This window comes from Anolis carolinensis, chromosome 6 (assembly GCF_035594765.1).
Source record: "Anolis carolinensis isolate JA03-04 chromosome 6, rAnoCar3.1.pri, whole genome shotgun sequence".
Taxonomy (NCBI): Eukaryota; Metazoa; Chordata; class Lepidosauria; order Squamata; family Dactyloidae; genus Anolis; species Anolis carolinensis.
The window spans coordinates 28,096,858-28,115,338 of NC_085846.1; the positions used below are offsets into that span (position 1 = coordinate 28,096,858).

Below are 18,481 nucleotides of genomic sequence, written 5' to 3' on the forward strand. Positions count from 1 at the left end.
ATCCCATCTGATCTTAGAAGCTGGTTGGTATTTAGATCAGAAATCACCAATGAATACCAGGGACTGTAGCTATATTAAGGAAGAAGCTGTGAAATCCATCTCTTGAGTATTCCCTTAAGAAAACCTGAAGAAATTAATGGGGGCGCCATAAATTAATGGGTAACTTGAAGGCACTAAAGGGGCTTCCCTCCTTTAACAACCCTATTCTATTCCATGTTGGTCTCCTTAATCAGTCCAGATGGAAGATGGCAATGGAATTACATGCAAATGAGTGATAAAAACATATGGATAGTTTAATACTATTTTGGCATCTTTTCTTGTTATAACCTGCCTATTCCGCAACCTCTGCTGGAGCCCAAGCCAATAAAACAATAAGTCACAGGGATTTCTTCATACCTTGTTCCTATATTAATCCAAGTATTGTATATCAAAATTCAAACATGAGAAAAAGGACTGCTTTTAAAACATTAGTTCTCAATTCTTGCTCCTGTTTTGGACTTTAGCTCCCAGAATCCTTGATCATTTGCAAACTAGCTGGAGTTTCTGGGAGTTGGAAATCCAAACATTTTGTTGACCTAACATTGAGAATGTCTTTAAAAGGTCCATGAAAAAGCATGAACCTTATAAACAAGGTACTTCTGTAAACTTCTAGACACACCAATATAACCTGCGCATTCAAGCATTCACCCTCAACTTTATTAGGTATCTCAGATAAGTTTAATATTTTACTGTATATTTTGACATCATCCCTTGTTAAGGTACTAAGCCGGAGAACTGTTAATTTGACAGATGTCTTCTTGAAACATGTTCATGGTTGTTTGCACATATACCATCCCATTAGTATGCACTACACTTATCTAAGCCTGGAGTAAGATTTCTTAAGAGAGGCTGGCTTTGGCACCAGCCTCTAGCATTTTAGGAATCGAGCAAGGAAAAAAAAATAAGACACAGTATTTGGTTTCCACTACTAACTCAGTGTACTTTATTCGCCTGCAGCCTACAGCTGAATAGCCAACACTGGACAGAGTTCAGTAGCACTGAGGAATGATCAGATCTCCCCTTCACACACCTCTCTCCCCAATTCAGGAATGGCTTTCGTGTTGTGGGTGTCTTTCAAAGAAAACCCCACCCCAAAGAAAAAAAGGCAATAAGAAAAGGTGGACCCAGGTTTTTTCTCTCAAAAAGCCCATCTTTCAGACTCCTGTTGGAACTGTCCTGCTTAGCCACCTGGTCTTTTCTGTACACTGGTTCAAGAAGTCGTCACTTTGGGCTGCAATTCTGAACCTGGCACTGAAAGGCACACGTCAGATACCCTGTACAAGAAACTGGCATGCTTGCTTTCCAATGAGGATGGGCAACTAAAGAGCATCCCAGGATGAGCCTGAGAAAGTACAGAGGCAGAAAAGGGATATGAGAAGCTTTTTCTTTTCTTTTTTTTTTTAAAAAAATGCTTCTTGGAAGGTATTAAAATCTCTACCTTACAAGGCAAGCCAGAAAATGTTTAAAAGCTCCTAAGCATCAATAGCTGCATAGTTAGAAGCAGGTGTCTCTCATCCCTTCCTGCTTTCTTTTAAAAATTCCAAACAGCTACAGAAGAACTACTGCCTCTTCTCATCCTTATATATTGTTTTAGTTATGAACTATATGAAATATTAACAGGTACACTGTAACTGATCCTAACACACAGCTGACCATCCAACTGCTCTCCTTTTTTTCTGTTGTAAAAAAAAAAAGGAAAATTGACTTCCTGTTTACTGAAAAGATCAATAGAAAAAAGTAGTACTGGGGGAATGTTTGACACCATTTTATTAATCTTCAACTGCAGTGGAAAAATATAACCTTTTACAAGTGCCATCCTGTGTAAGCTCAATTCAGTATATATATATATTTATATATATTTTTTTCCTTTTTGAAGTGCAGTAAGACTAATACCGTATCAGAATCAAATAAAGAAAACAAATAGGCCAAGCAGTTTCCAAATCGGAGTTTTATCTTTTTGCTTTTTTTTTTTCAACATTTGAATTTCAATCTTATTTTTTGCAATCCAAAATAATTTCCTGAAGTTTTTTTTTCTGTTTGGACTTGGTTTCCTTTTAAACTCTTTGGCACAGTTGTGTGTGGTTCAGGCTATTTTGTTCACGCCAAGAGAGGGGCTTTGTCCCTTTGGGGTTTTTTTTGTTGCCAATTCAGAGCAGAGCTGTGTTTTATTTCAAAGCCTCACATCCCATTTGGAGAAAGTGAATCCTAATCTCTCTAATAACACGTGAGAGTTTTAGCTGGACATCCCTCCCCCCCCCCACCCCTGATTTCTACATTCACAGTTGAACAAAATTCAGGAAGGAAAGGCGCTTTTTAATGAAATAAGATCGTGAAAAAAGTGTCACGACGGGAGCTTTGAACATCCCACCAGCGATTCCCTAAAGAAGCCTTATATGCAAAGTGACTTCTTTCCCCCCCTCCCCCCCAAACTGTCTTACGCTTCTGCTGCTTCAAGTAGACTGAACTTGTTATTTTTATGAAATGCAACTGCTAATCTCTTCAGTATTTCTTTTGGGAAAGATTAACTGCAATGACTTAAAGTTGAGAATGTAGATACCGCCTCATTCACACACACTCACTCCCGAAAGAAAATCCTTCACCCTTCCCGTTTCTCTCGTGCACTGACAGCGTTGTGCGGCCCAAAACTGCCCTCCCTCTCCAAAAGGTGACTGAGGTGGGCTGGAGATCCCACATCCTCCTCTCCCTCCAGCAACGAAAGCCAGACCTTACTTAGTATATGAGCACTCCAATTGAACCTGAAGCTAGCTTTCCTCTCTCCCAGACTTATTCATCTCTCCCTCTTCACTGGCCAAAAGACACAGAAGTTAGTCCTTGCCTCTTGTCAGAAGAGACTACATTGAAGTATGGAAATCAATCTTTTCCCACTTCCTGGAGGCAAGCGATGACAAGATTTTGTTGCTACGCAAGTCAGTGATTAGCTCCATTAACAGCGCTGCTGCTGTTTGCCGTGGCTGGATTTTCACCGTGGTGTGTTTTAAGCCTCTCACTCACTCATCCTCTCATTCCCAAACACTCAGCATCCGTGCACACTCCTCACTTCCGGGTTGGGTTTTTTCCTCAATAGATTGGAGATTTCCAGTGGGGGTCTCAGGTGTCATCCCAATGTAACAGATCTGAAAGGAAAGGAATATAATGAAGGAACAAGGCAAATGAAGGAGCGCAGAGACACTTGCAAGCAGCAAACAAGATATTAACAAATATTTCACTAGCAGGATAATGTGATTGAGAGACTACAAAACCAGATTCTAAGGAACCCCAGAGTTCCACAAAAGATTGTCTGAAAGTTGCTCAGATCACACATGCCAATCATGAACAAAGTCCATGCCACACAAACTTGATGCTACACTACAGTTTACCAGGTTTTCCTAAGCTGCATCAAATATATCCTTAAAGTGCAGTTTAGAAGCCATAGACCGCTAACATTCTGTAACTGATTTGATGACTGCCAGGACAGTTAAACCACAAACTTGCTCCTTGACTAAGAGTAATGGCCACCAGCTTGGAAAATTATAAAAGTGGACAAGTGGACAGGTTAATTTATGGAAGATGACAATATATATTTTCTCCAGTATTAGAGGCAGTGTACTTCAGAATGTCAATTGCTGGGGAGTACTGAAGAAAGGGACTGCTGTATTCATGCTTTGGTTGTAGGTTTTTCACTGGGCTAACTTGTTTCTCCTGTATGAAGAAAATGTTAGATTACATAAGCATTTAACCTGACTGAGAACAGTTGTTCTTATGTTCAGCAAATAATACAGAAGTGACAGGAACAGAGGCTCTTATAAATGCAAAAGCCCTTGAACAGCAGCACCCAAGACAACATCTATATAATGACTTAAGATTTCCACTTATAAGCTACACAGAAGTTTAGAAGAAAAGAAAATACAGATGCCTTACCAAGCTTGATTCTTCAATTTTCTCAGCTCTTTAGTGGCCCAGGTAGCAAGAGTCTTTGTTTTGTTCGTCTTTGACCTCCTTCCTTCAGTTAGCAATTCATGTATCATGGGCCTAGTTTCTACCAATTTGAGGACATCTTTCCCAAATGCTGTGCACAAATCCCTGAGAAACAAAGATGACAAAGTGATAATTTTATGGATACTTTTTCCCATCTCTAATGAACTCTGGGAATGGGTTTTACAGCTTCCTGTCACTTAAGACTGGAAAGACACCAGTTGAACTAATTCCAGTATGGCCTGGGGAGTTTGCAGTTGCCATTACATTTCAAAGTTAAAAAATGCTGGTTTTGAATTTTAATGCTCCAAGTTCTTAATACACAAGATATTTAAAATTTACCATGACACACCTTAATATTTCTCCTTGCATGTTGTCTAACCTCCAAAGCTTTCATATAAGGTATAGTCCAGTATCTTAGAGCAGTGTTTGACAAACTCTAGATTGTGTAATGAACTCCCTTTAGAAGTGTGCACCAGACACTCAAGGGAAAAGCTCATCTGAATAAGCTTCAGAATGCTACTAGTGGATAATTCAGCTCCATTAAAAACAGAGTTTCAGTACTTCAAGTTTTATCAATGAAGCTGGGTATTACGATATCATAGCTTAAGTCCACCAGCACTCATGCATCATTGAGGAAACCTGCTTGACAATCACTAGTGGTATATGGCATGAACTGCACACTTCCAAAGTGCAAGTTGCAGTATGCCTTTAAACGCCTCATATAAACCTCCATATCTCTTTATGGCAGGCTACATAAAACGTAAGTCAACCAATTGTACAATTTCATTTGTCTGTGGATGCGGAAAGCCACCGTTAAGTGCATCATCTTGCATTTAAGGGAGGTGAAAATTCACACATGGTATGTTTAAACTTCACCCTTCTCCAAACACAAGGTGGTCTATCAATTACCCTATCAGGCCAGCCGCACAGGCTACAACTCCATCAGTATGATCTTCATCTGTAGCAATATGGTCAATGAAAGATAAGATGAATTCTACTCTGGGCTGCACGAGCATCACATCAGCTGAAAAGGAAGCAAAGTTCAGTTTAGAAGGTTGGCTGCATGGTGATATCCACCTTGGTGAAATTAAACATTCATCATCTTAGATGGCTAGCACCCATGCATATATGGCTAAGGCTCTGAAGTGTTTAGCATCCATACACATATGGCCAAGGCTGTGCAATATTTTTTCTCTCATGAAAATTGCTTTTTGGGTATGTATTGTAGCCAGAACCATCAGTAATTCCTGAACACAAACATAAAGTGGAGACTGACATAGGACAACAATACACAGGGTGAGATGGCCTTCCCAATCCCTTCACTATGAGGAATACCTGTGTTACGAAATGCAAATGGCTTTATAATAACACTAGCTGTGCCCGGGCATGCGTTGCTGTGGTGTTGTCTGGTGGTGTTGGTGAGAACTTGTTGAGGTAGTGGTGGTACTGAATGTCTGTTGTATGGTTATCTTTATGTTTAGTATGCATTTGGTTGTTTGTGTACCGTGAAAGTGGTGAGGGTAGAGGGGGTCTATGTCCCTGTGTAGTATTGTATAGTATTTATACGTTGTCCATGTGTTGTGAATGCTTGGATTGTGTCCTGCTGCATAGTAGAAAGGGTTGGGCTGGATGGCCCTTTGGGGTCTCTCCAAACTCTCGGATTCTATGCTTCTATTATTATTATTATTATTATTATTATCATCATCATCTTCATCATCATTATTATGTAGAAGCTGGATGGCCATCTGTCAGGAGTGCTTGGATTGTATCCTCCTGCATGGTAGAAGGAAGTTGATGTGGATGATCCTTAGGAGTCACTCCAAACCTTAGGATTGTATGATGATGTTATTATTATTAGTATTGAGAGGCTGGGTGGCCATCTGTTGGGAGTGCTTGGCTTGTGTCCTGCATGGCAGAATTGGGTTGGGCTGGATGGCCTTTAGGGGTGTCTCCTAGCTATAGGATGCTATGATTCGATGTGTATTATTATTGTGCAGATATTGGATGGCCATTTGTCAGGAGCGATTGGATTGTGTCCTCCTGCATGTTATAAGGAAGTTGAACTGAATGATCCTTAGGGGTATCTGCTAACCTTAGGATTGTATGATATTCTTATTACTATTATTGAAAGGCTGGCTGGCTATCTGTTGGGAGTGCTTGGATTGTATCGTCCAATGGCAGAGTTGGATTGGACTGGATGGCCTTTAGGGGTCTCTCCTAACTGTCTGATTCTATGATTCGATTTGTATTATTACTGTGCAGATCTTGGATGGCGATCTGTAAGGAGTGCTTGGTTTGTGTCGTCCTGCATGGTAGAAGGAAGTTGAACTGGATGATCCTTAGGGGTGTCTCCTAACCTTATGATTGTATGATCTTATTATTATTATTATTATTATTATTATTATGGAGAGGCTGGGTAGCCATCTGTTGGGCGTGCTTGGATTGTGTCCTCCATGGCAGAATTGGGTTGGACTGGATTACCACAGTAATTATTTCATATTACAGTAGAATCTCACTTATCCAACATTCACTTATCCAGTGTTCTGGGTTATCCAATGTAGTCTGCCTTTTAGTAGTCAATGTTTTAAATTCATTGTGATATTTTGGTGCTAAATTTGTAAATACAGTAATTACTACAAAGCATTACTGCGCATGGAACTACTTTTTCTGTCAAATTTGTTGTATAACATGATGTTTGGTGCTTAATTTGTATAATCATTACCTAATTTGATGTTTAATCAGCTTTTCCTGAATCCCTTATTATCCAACATCACTCTTTTATATATATAGATTGCTTTAAAACAGTGCTACCCGATGTGGATGACCAGACCCCACCCTAATGTGTTAGGGCATTGGCTACAAGTGACTCTTTGAGACCACTACCAGTGCTGAGACTGCCACTTCGAGTAGCACTGCTTTAAAAAACAGAAAGATAAAAATTGGTCCAAAGATCATTAGGTAGCTCCAGACCCAAAGTATTGATGTTTAAATCTGCTTTCAACAGCCAAATATATCTGACTTGCTACGAACATGAGCAGCAGAAAACACAATAATATACAATAGTCCATTGCAAATCCTTGGGATAAGAACAGGAACATGCAGAGGCTTGACATCCATATCTTTATCTTTACTCAAGGGCAGCATCTAACAAATGGAAGGTAATCCTCAGAGCTTAACTGCTTGCAGAATCTAGAAAATACACTTACGATGCACATTCTCTTGATCTCCTTTCAGTCCCTGGATGATGCCTGTATATGCTTCCAAACAGCCTTCTCGTAGCTCATTCAGGTAGTCCACCATGTCATAATCCGACTAAGGCAGAACATAAGCAGGAGTCAGTTTGGGAGAACTACCCAGGTGTAGCAAGTATATGTAATTATCTAGGTTTCCAGGTCTTACCTTATCAACTTGGGCCGTTGAAGCTTGCTGTAGGGTGTTCAGCACAACTTCTAAATATTTCTTAAATTCTCCTCCAATTGCAAGAGCAATGTCTCCAAACACAGAGAGAATCTGGGGTTTCACAGACCGATGCACATTTTCATTCTGTAAAGGGGAAAAGCTATTTTACTCTCAGTGAGTGCTTAGCTTTAGCAATTACACTATGTTTGAATCTTACTTCTATGCCTGACACAGCAAATCTTAATTGATTTGCAAAGGGTATCTTTGTAGAGGTACAGAGGATTGTTCAAGATCAGCAAGTGAGTTCCCTGACAGAGCAATATCTGAATGGGGGACGCCTGGCTTGACAGCAGTGTGTGCGAAAAAGACCTTGGAGTCCTCGTGGACAACAAAGTTAAACATGAGCCAACAATGTGATGCGGCTGCTAAAAAAGCCAATGGGATTCTGGCCTGCATCAATAGGGGAATAGCGTCTAGATCCAGGGAAGTTATGCTCCCCCTCTATTCTGCCTTGGTCAGACCACACCTGGAATACTGTGTCCAATTTTGGGCACCACAGTTGAAGGGAGATGTTGACTGGAAAGCGTCCAGAGGAGAGCGACTAAAATGATTAAGGGTCTGGAGAACAAGCCCTATGAGGAGCGGCTTAAAGAGCTGGGCATGTTTAGCCTGCAGAAGAGAAGGCTGAGAGGAGACATGATAGCCATGTACAAATATGTGAAGGGAAGTCATAGGGAAGAGGGAGCAAGCTTGTTTTCTGCTGCCCTGCAGACTAGGACACGGAACAATGGCTTCAAACTACAGGAAAGGAGATTCCACCTGAACATCAGGAAGAACTTCCTCACTGTGAGAGCTGTTCGACAGTGGAACTCTCTCCCCGGGGCCGTGGTGGAGGCTCCTTCCTTGGAGGCTTTTAAGCAGAGGCTGGATGGCCATCTGTCGGGGGTGCTTTGAATGCGATTTCCTGCTTCTTAGCAGGGGGTTGGACTAGATGGCCCATGTGGTCTCTTCCAACTCTACTATTCTATGATTCTATGAACCCAAGCCTTCCAAAACCGAATCCAACATTCTCCATTTCTTACATTGGGAACTAGTTTTGCTATTTGCCATTTGCCATGAGTTTGTTGAGTGCAAGATACCTTGCACTCAACAAACAAAAATTACTGGATTTTTAATTCAGTGTCATAAATTATGTTTAGATTTCTTAAGATGCATAAAGCTCCAGGGAGAAGAAGAAACAACCCCACCTTTTTGGTCTTAGTGACAGCATAAGGATTAATTCTCAGTTTTGGCAAACTGATGACAAAGCTTTCAGGATATGCACAATCTATTCAATGCTGGTGAATAAACTGTTGGGTTTTTCTCTCTCCCTGCACAGCTGTGTATGCAGAGCTACATAAAACCTTAATGCACTTTCAATAAATACTACAAGGAGCTGGAGAAGAAAAGAAGAGCAAAATGTTATGTGCACATGGACACAATTCAAAGAGAATTCACACAATGTAAGAAATTATGGCTTTGACAAAGTGTTCTCTTGTTCCCTTTCCTCTGCCAAAAGCCCAGCCACCATAGCAACTAAATGTTTACACGCTGGGGCTTCCAATGTTAGGAATCTCCTATCAAGTCCAAAGTTACATGTGGATTTTTTCTCTCCTTTGTAGCTCCTCTTTGCCTTCCAGCTCATTCAAACAGTTTATTTTGAAGGAACACTCACCCCCAAGTTTTCTAACAGCAGCTGCATGGCCTCATCACAAAAAGGCAGGATGTTGGACTGCAAAGCCCGGCACAAATCACCCACTAGACCAACTGCAGCCAAACAGACCTGTGAAGAAACAAGGCACTAAGTTACACACCCACCCAATCCATGAGTCACATTTCACCCCGTTCCCGCACTGATTATTAGAGCCATGTCCTATTAAAAACATTAAATCATGCCAGCAATGGCACAATGGTGACGTGCTTTGTGGAGTCATATCTTTTGTTAACTATCTATTGAAGAGGAAAATGTAGCAGGAAAGGGGAGACAAACACATTTGCTGCCTGAGAAGGGAAAAAAGTAATGGTACAGAAACAGCTTCCCAGTATAGTTTAGCAGAAACTCAACAACAGAAACGCTGCCTATTTCAACTGTCAACATAAACAACAGTGAACATCCCAGCAAGGGCACCTTCATGCTAACACAGACACTGGAAACACATCACTTTCTGGATTATGATTCCAATGGTGGGTGGAACTGGAGCCATGAAGAAAGGTCTCTTGCACACACACACAAAATTGCCTGCACCAGTTTGAATCAGGGAAAAAAAACCTCTCCAATTTAATCTAATGGGAGAATCTAGAATGCTGCTAAATAGGCTGGGAGTTCAAATAGTTAAGCTGGGGCCTCAAATGAATGGCAAATTTGTATTTTTTTAAAGTTCCACATGTATTCTAGCTTTTTTCTAAATCACATTATAGATGGAGAACTTCCAATTGTGATCACAACTGGAGAGCTGTGCAATGAATGAACATTTTTAACTCAAAAGAGAGTCACACATCACTTACAATTTACTGGGTTTTTTGTGTTGGGAAGCAATAGCATCATCCAACAATCGAGGGGCAAATGTGGGTCTGATGGGAATGCTCAGAATTTTATCTAGCCCATGAACATATTCCTGTTGTGCAAAGTTCCTCTACTGATATGGGTGAGCTCATAGCAGAGGTGAAAATTGGCTATTCAACAGACATCCACTTCCATTATAGATCAACAGATGAAATCCAAATCACAATGCTTACAAAAACTATTAAAAGATGCATGTTTGAGAGTAGATAAATGAAATACAAACATTTTATGAGGCAAAGAAAAGGCCCTCACCTGATATTCAGCATAGTTCTTTAATCCAATGCTCAGAAAAGGTTTGAAGGCATCCATGTACTTGAGAAATTCTCCTCCAAGCACTGCGCAGAATGGGAGGGGAGAAAGAGGCATCACACATCTAGGGTTAAAAACCCAACATGCCAAACATTGCAGTTTTTGAAATATAAGACCAGGAAAGCCAAAATGCTGCTATATCGATCATTTAGCACTTAACAAATTCATTTTGCTGGATTTTCACAAATCAATGCTACATAAAGGATTCCACATGTAACAATATCATAAAAAGAGCTGCTTAGAAGCAAGTCAACTTTTCATTCATGCAAAACAACGTTGATCATTTGTTGTTTTCCCCTCAAACAGATCACAATGAAAGTAACTGGCTTTCATTGATAACTATTGTATTCTTTTACAAATGGAGAATGAACTCTGAGCAGCTGTTTCGCTTTGATTATTCACCCTACAGATTAGGACTAATGGGAATTGCAACCCAGGAGCACGTGTGGCTCTGAGGTTGGAGAAAAAGGATAAAGGACAAAGGACATTTTAACCTCAGGCAAATCCTGTCTACAAGCCTTGTATCTAAATAAGTGGTTCCTAACCTTTGGTCCTCCAGGTGTTTTGGACTTCAGCTCCCACAATTTCTAACAGCTCGTAAGCTTCCAATGAGTTTACAGGCTCAATTTAAGATGCAGGTTATAAAGCCCTATAGATTTCAGGCCCAAACTCTGCATCTCCTGCTATGAACCAGCGCAGGCTTTAAGATCAGCAGGGGAGGCCCTTCTCTCAGTCCCACCACCATCTCAAGTGTGGTTGGTGGGGACAAGAGAGAGGGCTTTCTCTGTGGTGGCTCCCTGGCACGGAAATACTCTCACAAAAGAGATTAGTTTATCCTCACTCTCCAATCCTTCCGATCCCGCTTGAAAACATGGATGTTTAAACAGACTTTTGGGGTTGACACTTGGAACTTTAGTTATGAATAGATTGCAGCCAGTTATCCATAGATGTTCTGTATTTTTAAATGGTGCCATTTTCGTTTTATGTTATGTGTTGATTACGGTTATTATAATTTTTAATTAATAATTTTTATAATTTTATATATGATATTGTTTTTTATTCATGTAGCATTTTATATTGTATTAGCTGTGCCCAGCCACTTGTTGCTGTGGTGAAGTATGGTGGTATGGGAAATAAAGTATTGAGGAATTAGTGGTAGTTAAGGTAAAGGTTTTCCCCTGACATTAAGTCCAGTTATGTCTGACTCTGGGGGTTGGTGGTCACCTCCATTTCTAAGCCGAAGAGCCGGCGTTGTCCGTAGACTCCTCCAGGGTCATGTGGGATGACTGCATGAAGCGGCGTTACCTTCCTGCCGGAGCAGTACCTATTGATGCACTCACATCTGCATGTTTTTGAACATGGTTGGCAGAAGCTGGGGCTAACAGTGAGGGCTCACTCTGGTCCCCCAATTCAAAACTGTGGCCTTTCGGTCCAGAAGTTCAGCAGCTCAGCGCTTTAACACGCTGCGCCATCAGGGGATATTATTTCCTAAAGGTTGTGAATATACAATATTTCTGATTGTTTATTTTTTGTCTGTTGGAGGCAAGTGTATCTATATATCTATATATGTGTGTGTGTGTGTATGTGTGTGCGCATGCACACACACATGGATATATATAATACTAGCTGTGCCCAGCCACGCGTTGCTGTGGCGAAGTATGGTGGTATGCGAAATAAAGTATTGAGGAATTGGTGGTAGTTAAGGTCAAGGGTAAAGGTTTTCCCCTGACATGAAGTCCAGTCGTGTCCGAGTTTGGGGCTCATCTCCATTTCTAAGCCAAAGAGGCGGCGTTGTCCGTAGACACCTCCAAGGTGATGTGGTCAGCATGACTGCATGGAGCGCCGTTACCTTCCTGCCGGAGCGGTACCTATTTATCTACTCTCATTTGTATGTTTTGAAACTTCTGGGTTGGGAGAAGGTGGGGCTAATAGTGGGGGCTCTGTCCGTTCCCCTAATTCAAACCTGCGATTTTTTGGTGCAGAAGTTCAGCAGCTCAGCGCTTGAACACGCTGTGCCATCAGGGGATATTTTGTCAAGGTTGAAAATATACAATAGTTGTGATTGTTTTTGTTTGTTTGTTTTTTGTCTGTTGGTGGTAAGTATGAATGTTGCAATTAGGGAAAATGATTAGCATGTAATGGGCTTGCAGTTTTAAAGGCTGGCTGTTTTGTGCCTGAGTAAATTTTTTGTTGGGAGGTGTTAGCTCGCCCTAATTGTTTCCTGTCTGGAATTCCCTTGTTTTCAGAGTGGTGTTCTTTGCGACATTTTATGGGGTTCTACTGTCTGTGGCCCTCAGAAAAGAGAGGATTTGCCAGACTTTGGTGACGGGAATACTTTGTTCGTATGTGTTAGCTGGTCCTGATTGTTTCCTGTGTGGAATTCCCGTTTTCAGAGTGTTGTTCTTTATTTGGTGTTTTGATTCTAGAGATTGCATTGTTGTGTTTTATTATAGCACAGTAATTTTTATATATTTTGATTTTAGTGTTTTTGAATACTTGGAACCAGATTGTATTCATTTTTACGGTTCACAGCAACACAATAATAATAATAAGATAAGATTATCAATGTTATAGTAATTATTATTACATTTGTGAATTATTATCACTGTTATAATAATAATAACTTACTATTATTGGTCATTATTACATTCTTAAATGATGATCACTGTTATTATTATATTAATAATAATTATTCCTCACAGGGAAGGGAAAGGTGAGGGTAATGGGGCTTGAGAGGGAAAAAAGGAGGGGCCCCGAGGGTGAGGGGTTTGTGGGGTTGTAGTTTGTGGGTGATAACAAATAGTAACAGAAAAGGGGGGGGGGCTCAGCCTGGGCCAACTTGGGCCTTCCCTGGAGTTGTTTTGGGCGCCAACTTCTACCCTTCCTGGCCTGAGGCTCTTTCCTTTTCCCCCGTCAGCCGTTTAACTGGGTGAGGGGGGAAAGGAAGGGGCCTGAGGCCGGGAAGGGTGGGAGTTGGCACCCAACACAACTCGAGGGGAGGTCCAGGCCTGCGTGAGGGCCATGCCCTCCTCTTCCCTGCTCACCTTGAAGACCTCCGAGAAGAACCCGGCGCCGGTCTTGTTGTAGAAGTCATGGAGGGGGGTAGAGTGGAAACGGCGCTGCGCAGGGCCGAGGAAGGCCGAGGCCAGGCCGGGAGGAGGACAGAGGATGAGGCGGGGGTCTGCGGGGCCTTCCTTGCGCCGAGGGGAGGGGAGAGGGGTGGGAGGAGGGGGCCTGCGAGGAGAGGAAGGGGGAGAGGGCAGAGAGCGACGTGAGGCCTGCACTATTGCCAGAGCGGCCCCCTGCATCCCGCGCCCACCAAGGAATGCGCCTTCCTGCTCTGAGGCCTCCTTGGTAAAGATGATTTGTGTGTGCACGCGGGAAGGGATGAGAAAGGTGTGTGCGCGCAGGCGAACATCGCCTGTTGCGGTTTTTGGCCTTTTGTTGGGCCCGTGATTGTGTTTGTCATGGATTTGTGTTGTATCTTACTGGAGCCGTGGATGATGGGTTGTGTGGTGAAATTTCGAGGTTGGGCGGCCTGTAGTTTTGTTGTTTTGTGCATCGCCCTGATGCCATTACTCTTTTATATATATAGATTAATATTAATATTATGTTGTAATACAATGTAATAATAATTATAATTCACTATTATAATTGTATATTTATATTACATGCAATATTACTAATAATATTGCAATATAGTTGTATAATATAATATATTGTATGTATATATACTTGTAAACCGCCCTGAGTCCCCTTCGGGGTGAGAAGGGCGGTATATAAACGTCGCAAATAAATAAATAAAATAAATAAAGTATGAATGCTGCAATTAGGGAAAATGGTTAGGATGTAATGGTCTTGCAGCTTTAAAGCCTGGCTGTTTCCTCCCTGAGTGAATTTTTTATTGGGAGGTGTTAGCTGGCCCTGATTGTTTCCTGTCTGGAATTTCCTTGTTTTCAGAGTGGTGTTATTTGCGATATTTTATGTGCTTCTACTGACTGTGGCCCTCAGAAAACAGAGGATTTGCCAGACTTTGATGATGGGAATACTTTGTTGGGAGGTGTTAGTGTTCTGATTTTAGAGATTGTATTGTTCTGTTTTATTATACTACATTAATTTTTATATATTTTGATTTTAGTGTTTTTGAATACTTGGAGCCAGATTGTATTCATTTTCACGGTTGACCGCAACACAATAATAATAATAATAATAATAATAATAACAATAATATTAATGGTAGTAATAATAATGACTTTGGTAATACACAGTGCTTCACTCCCTTCTCAGCTTCCTTTCTGGAAGAATCCTTCCTTGGGAGGTGTTAGCTGGCCCTGATTGTTTCCTTTGTGGAATTTTCAATTTCCCTGCTTTCAGAGTGTTGCTCTTTATTTACTGTCCTGGTTTTAGAGATTATATTGTTCTTATTCTATCCCAGTAATTATTTCATATTAAAGTAGAATCTCACTTATCCAACATTCACTTATACAATGTTCTAGATTATCCAACGCAGTCTGCCTTTTCGTAATCAATGTTTTTGTAGTCAATGTTTTAAATTCATTGTGATTTTAGTGGTAAATTTGTAAATACTGTAATTGCTACATAGCATCACTGCGCATGGAACTACTTTTTCTGTCAAATTTGTTGTATAATATGATGTTTTGGTGCTTAATTTGTATAACGATTACCTAATTTGATGTTTAATCGGCTTTTCCTGAATCCCTTATTATCCAACATATTCACTTATCCTGCCGGCCTGTTTATGTTGGATAAGTGAGACTCTACTGTATATTGATAATCTTATATTATCTGCTTAGAACTGGATTATATGAGGCCCCTTCTTCACAGCTGTATAAACTGCACACTGAAGTGGATTATATGGTAGTGTGGAGTCAGTGCAAAGCAGATAATATAAGATTATAAATGGGTTATATAGCTGTGTGGAAGGGCCTTGAGTCTATACTACCATATAATCCAGTGCAAATTAGATAATCTGTGGAAGAGGCCTGAGGCCTAAATCTGCCTGTCCCCTGGGCTGAGTTGGTTGCTAGGAGACCAAGTGGGCAGAGATTAGTCCCCTAACTGGCAGCAATTGGATAAAAACAATTATTCCTTTCCCTCCAATTAGGACTTTATTTTTCTTTTCTTTTTCTTGTATCAACCTAGAGGCGTAGATGATGGGTTGTGTTGTCAAATTTCAAGGTTGGGGGGGCCTGTAGTTTTGTTGGTTGCCGTGATACCATCACTCATTTATATATATAGATTCTGCACCTTGTGGTGCTTTTGCAAGCCATCCCGAATCCCTTCGAGGATATGATGGCGGGATACAAATAAAGTTTGTTATTATTATTGTTTGTTGAAGACATTCTGACACTTTTTTTTGACATCAAGACCAGTGGAATGTCCTACAGGTTCATATGCTTCTCTACTGGCCCACGCAGATATTGTCTTCATCTATCTGCATTTTAGGGTGGATTACACTTACTATTTTGTTTGTATTACATTTTTATTGACCATAACAAATACCAAACAATAACTACGATTGGTTTGGCATTTAGTAAAGTCAGCAAAAAATGTTACTGCAAACTTCAACACTAACCAGAATCCCACTTCAAAACAAAGTGGGATTGGGGAAGGCCTATGTGAGCCCACACACTGAGGTATATCTATCTTGTGCTGAATGAGATTCAAATGTAGGCGTTCTTTTGCCAAAGCAACCCAGCTAAGTTCCCAATTTGTCCAAGTAAGTTTTCATCTGCCATGACCGAAAGACAGTTTCCTGAATCTATAGTGACAGCAGTCCCAAAAAGAAGCTTTCAAATGTGCTATGATAGAACAGACACTATCAAAAAAGGCAGTAAAGTACTGCAGTTCAAATTTCAGGATGTATCATTTCTCAACTCCCCGATGAACTCTGAGAGCAGGGGATGATATGGAGAGACCTCAATCTCATCTAGCATTTAATATGTATGAAATCAAGCAGTAAGACGACATAGTATGCAAAAAATACACAATTCCAATCTGAATCAAGCAGTGTTTGTCAAGTGAGTTTCAAAATAATTCCCATTTGTTATAAATTGCTTACGTTGAAATTATAATTCAGAAGCAAACTGAAAAAGGAAAACTACACTTGTTTATATAGTCCTGGCAAAATAAATAGTTTAATACATAGAAAAATCATGATGGAGACAAAAATATGCCAAACTCATTTCATCCCAATAAACTAGCTTTTTAACAGTCATGTAGATTTTGTTGATAGTATTTTGGAGGGGAAACAAACACTGTAATTACAGCCCCCCCCCCAAAGGGAGGGGGACCGGGTCTTAATACAGTTGAACTATCCTTCTGTCATCAGGTGAAAACATGTTTATCCCAACAGCATTTGGCTTTTAAGTTGTCTTGTATGATGAATGAGGGTTCAGATTTTGATTTTGGAAGCATCTCTGAAGTTCAGCACAACTGACAAAAATATGCACTGCATATACAATCTCCCATTTCCTATGCTCCGGAACTTGCAGACCACAGAAACAACCAAACCCCTTGTATTTCAAGTATTCAAGTTTCTCCAAAACCCATCAAGGTCTGACAAGAAATTCTGCAGTCCAAGTGTTTGAAAAAAAACAAAAACAAAAACTAGCACCAATAACCAAGACCAAACTGTGAAGCCCTGGAACCAAGTCATACATTGCACAGTATTGTGTTTTACAAACAGCAAGCAAAATTACCATACTAACCAAGTGATTAAAGGCCTTATTTTCAAAAGAGCAGGACAGGAGCCAATCCCAACATTAACATTCTGTCTTACACAGACTGTACCATCAACATTTCATTTCTGCTTTCACTAGATTTTCATACTCTTTCAGAGCAAATAGTTCTTGTTCTTGGGTAAGAGTAGGGAATTTTGGCCCTCCAGATGTTTGCAACTACAATACCCGCCAGCTCCAGCTAGCAGAGTATGTAATAAGTGTGGCGGTTGTCATTTCAAATATACTGAACGATATTTCCATAGTTTTAATCTTAACTAAGATCGATTTTTCATTCCTGGCTTCCTTCTTCCACTAAGGCTAGCCATTACCTTTCAATGATCAGAGAGCAATCTAACCAAGTGAAATGCCCTTAACATTTCTTAGCACAGCAAACCAGCTGATCTCTCTATAGCTCCAAATCAAGTAACCCTTCATCCCAAAAGCCCTCTCGACTTCATGCTTTTTATCTAAACAAACAGCAAATTTGAAACATTTTATTATAATTAGGAGAATACAGAAGCCATAGAGTGTATTTATCATGATTACACAGTGCTGAAGTCCTTTTCTCTCTAAAATCCTGCAGAGTAAGATACTGACCTTCTACCAGGGTGCTGACAGCCATGAGGGCATCCTCCTGCACACCTCCTGATCCTGCCGTACTCTGGAACATTCTCAGAAGAGATGCCATCACCACATCTGAGATCTGCAAAGCATCCTGGTGCTGTACCTTACGGAGGACATTCTGTAAAGAAAACAGATGAAATTACCTTATAGCACTTTCAGTCACTCTCTCCCCCTTGAACAACAAAAAACCTTTATACCAGAAACACATCTACAAACAAGCTGATTTTTTAGACTGATGAAGTATCTTCTCTCCACTGTAGCAGTACTAAGCAATTCATGTTCAAATGCTCTGCCCCAGTTACATGTCTGACCTTCTCTGTACTAGGAAGAAGGTGATAATTTGTTAAACATACTCAGTTGTCCAATTGATTGGACTGGATTAGTCCCCCTATCAATTGGTTAGGTTTCATCTCCCATAACTTCCCTGCCCTTCTTTTTTACCCTATCAATCCCAAGATCAGCTGAGATTTGAACCAAGTCTTAGCTATTGTAATTGCTCTGTTTGAATTACGGTTATCAGGTGGTATAGTTTCTTGGGGAGAAGGCTGCGATCAAAATGATAGCCTTTTTTCCTAAGTTTAAAAGACAAATACCCGCTATTCAATCAAGCCAAAGTAGTGTTCTGGGTCTCTTACAAAAAGAGACATGTTACATCCCGTTTAGACTACTGCAATGCACTTTATGTGGGGCTGCCTTTGAAGACTGTTCGGAAGCTTCAACTAGTCCAACGGGAGGCAGCCAGGTTAATCACTGGAGCGGCGTTCAGGGAGCGCACTACTCCTCTGTTACG

The 18,481-nt window shown here is 40.7% G+C and overlaps 1 protein-coding gene across 1 annotated transcript in view; it reads right to left on the minus strand.

Moving 5' to 3' along the window:
- Positions 1 to 953: 953 nt before the first annotated feature.
- kpnb1 (karyopherin subunit beta 1) overlaps positions 954 to 18,481 on the minus strand; it is a 37,039-nt gene continuing 19,511 nt past the window's right edge. The window contains exons 15-22 of the mRNA XM_008113431.2: positions 17,665 to 17,809; positions 10,268 to 10,350; positions 9,128 to 9,235; positions 7,414 to 7,557; positions 7,221 to 7,326; positions 4,924 to 5,038; positions 3,958 to 4,119; positions 954 to 3,173 (exon numbers count right to left, since the gene is read on the minus strand). Coding sequence (XP_008111638.2) covers position 3,173; positions 3,958 to 4,119; positions 4,924 to 5,038; positions 7,221 to 7,326; positions 7,414 to 7,557; positions 9,128 to 9,235; positions 10,268 to 10,350; positions 17,665 to 17,809 — 864 coding nt within the window. The 3' untranslated portion in view covers positions 954 to 3,172. The remainder of the gene's footprint in view (positions 3,174 to 3,957; positions 4,120 to 4,923; positions 5,039 to 7,220; positions 7,327 to 7,413; positions 7,558 to 9,127; positions 9,236 to 10,267; positions 10,351 to 17,664; positions 17,810 to 18,481) is intronic.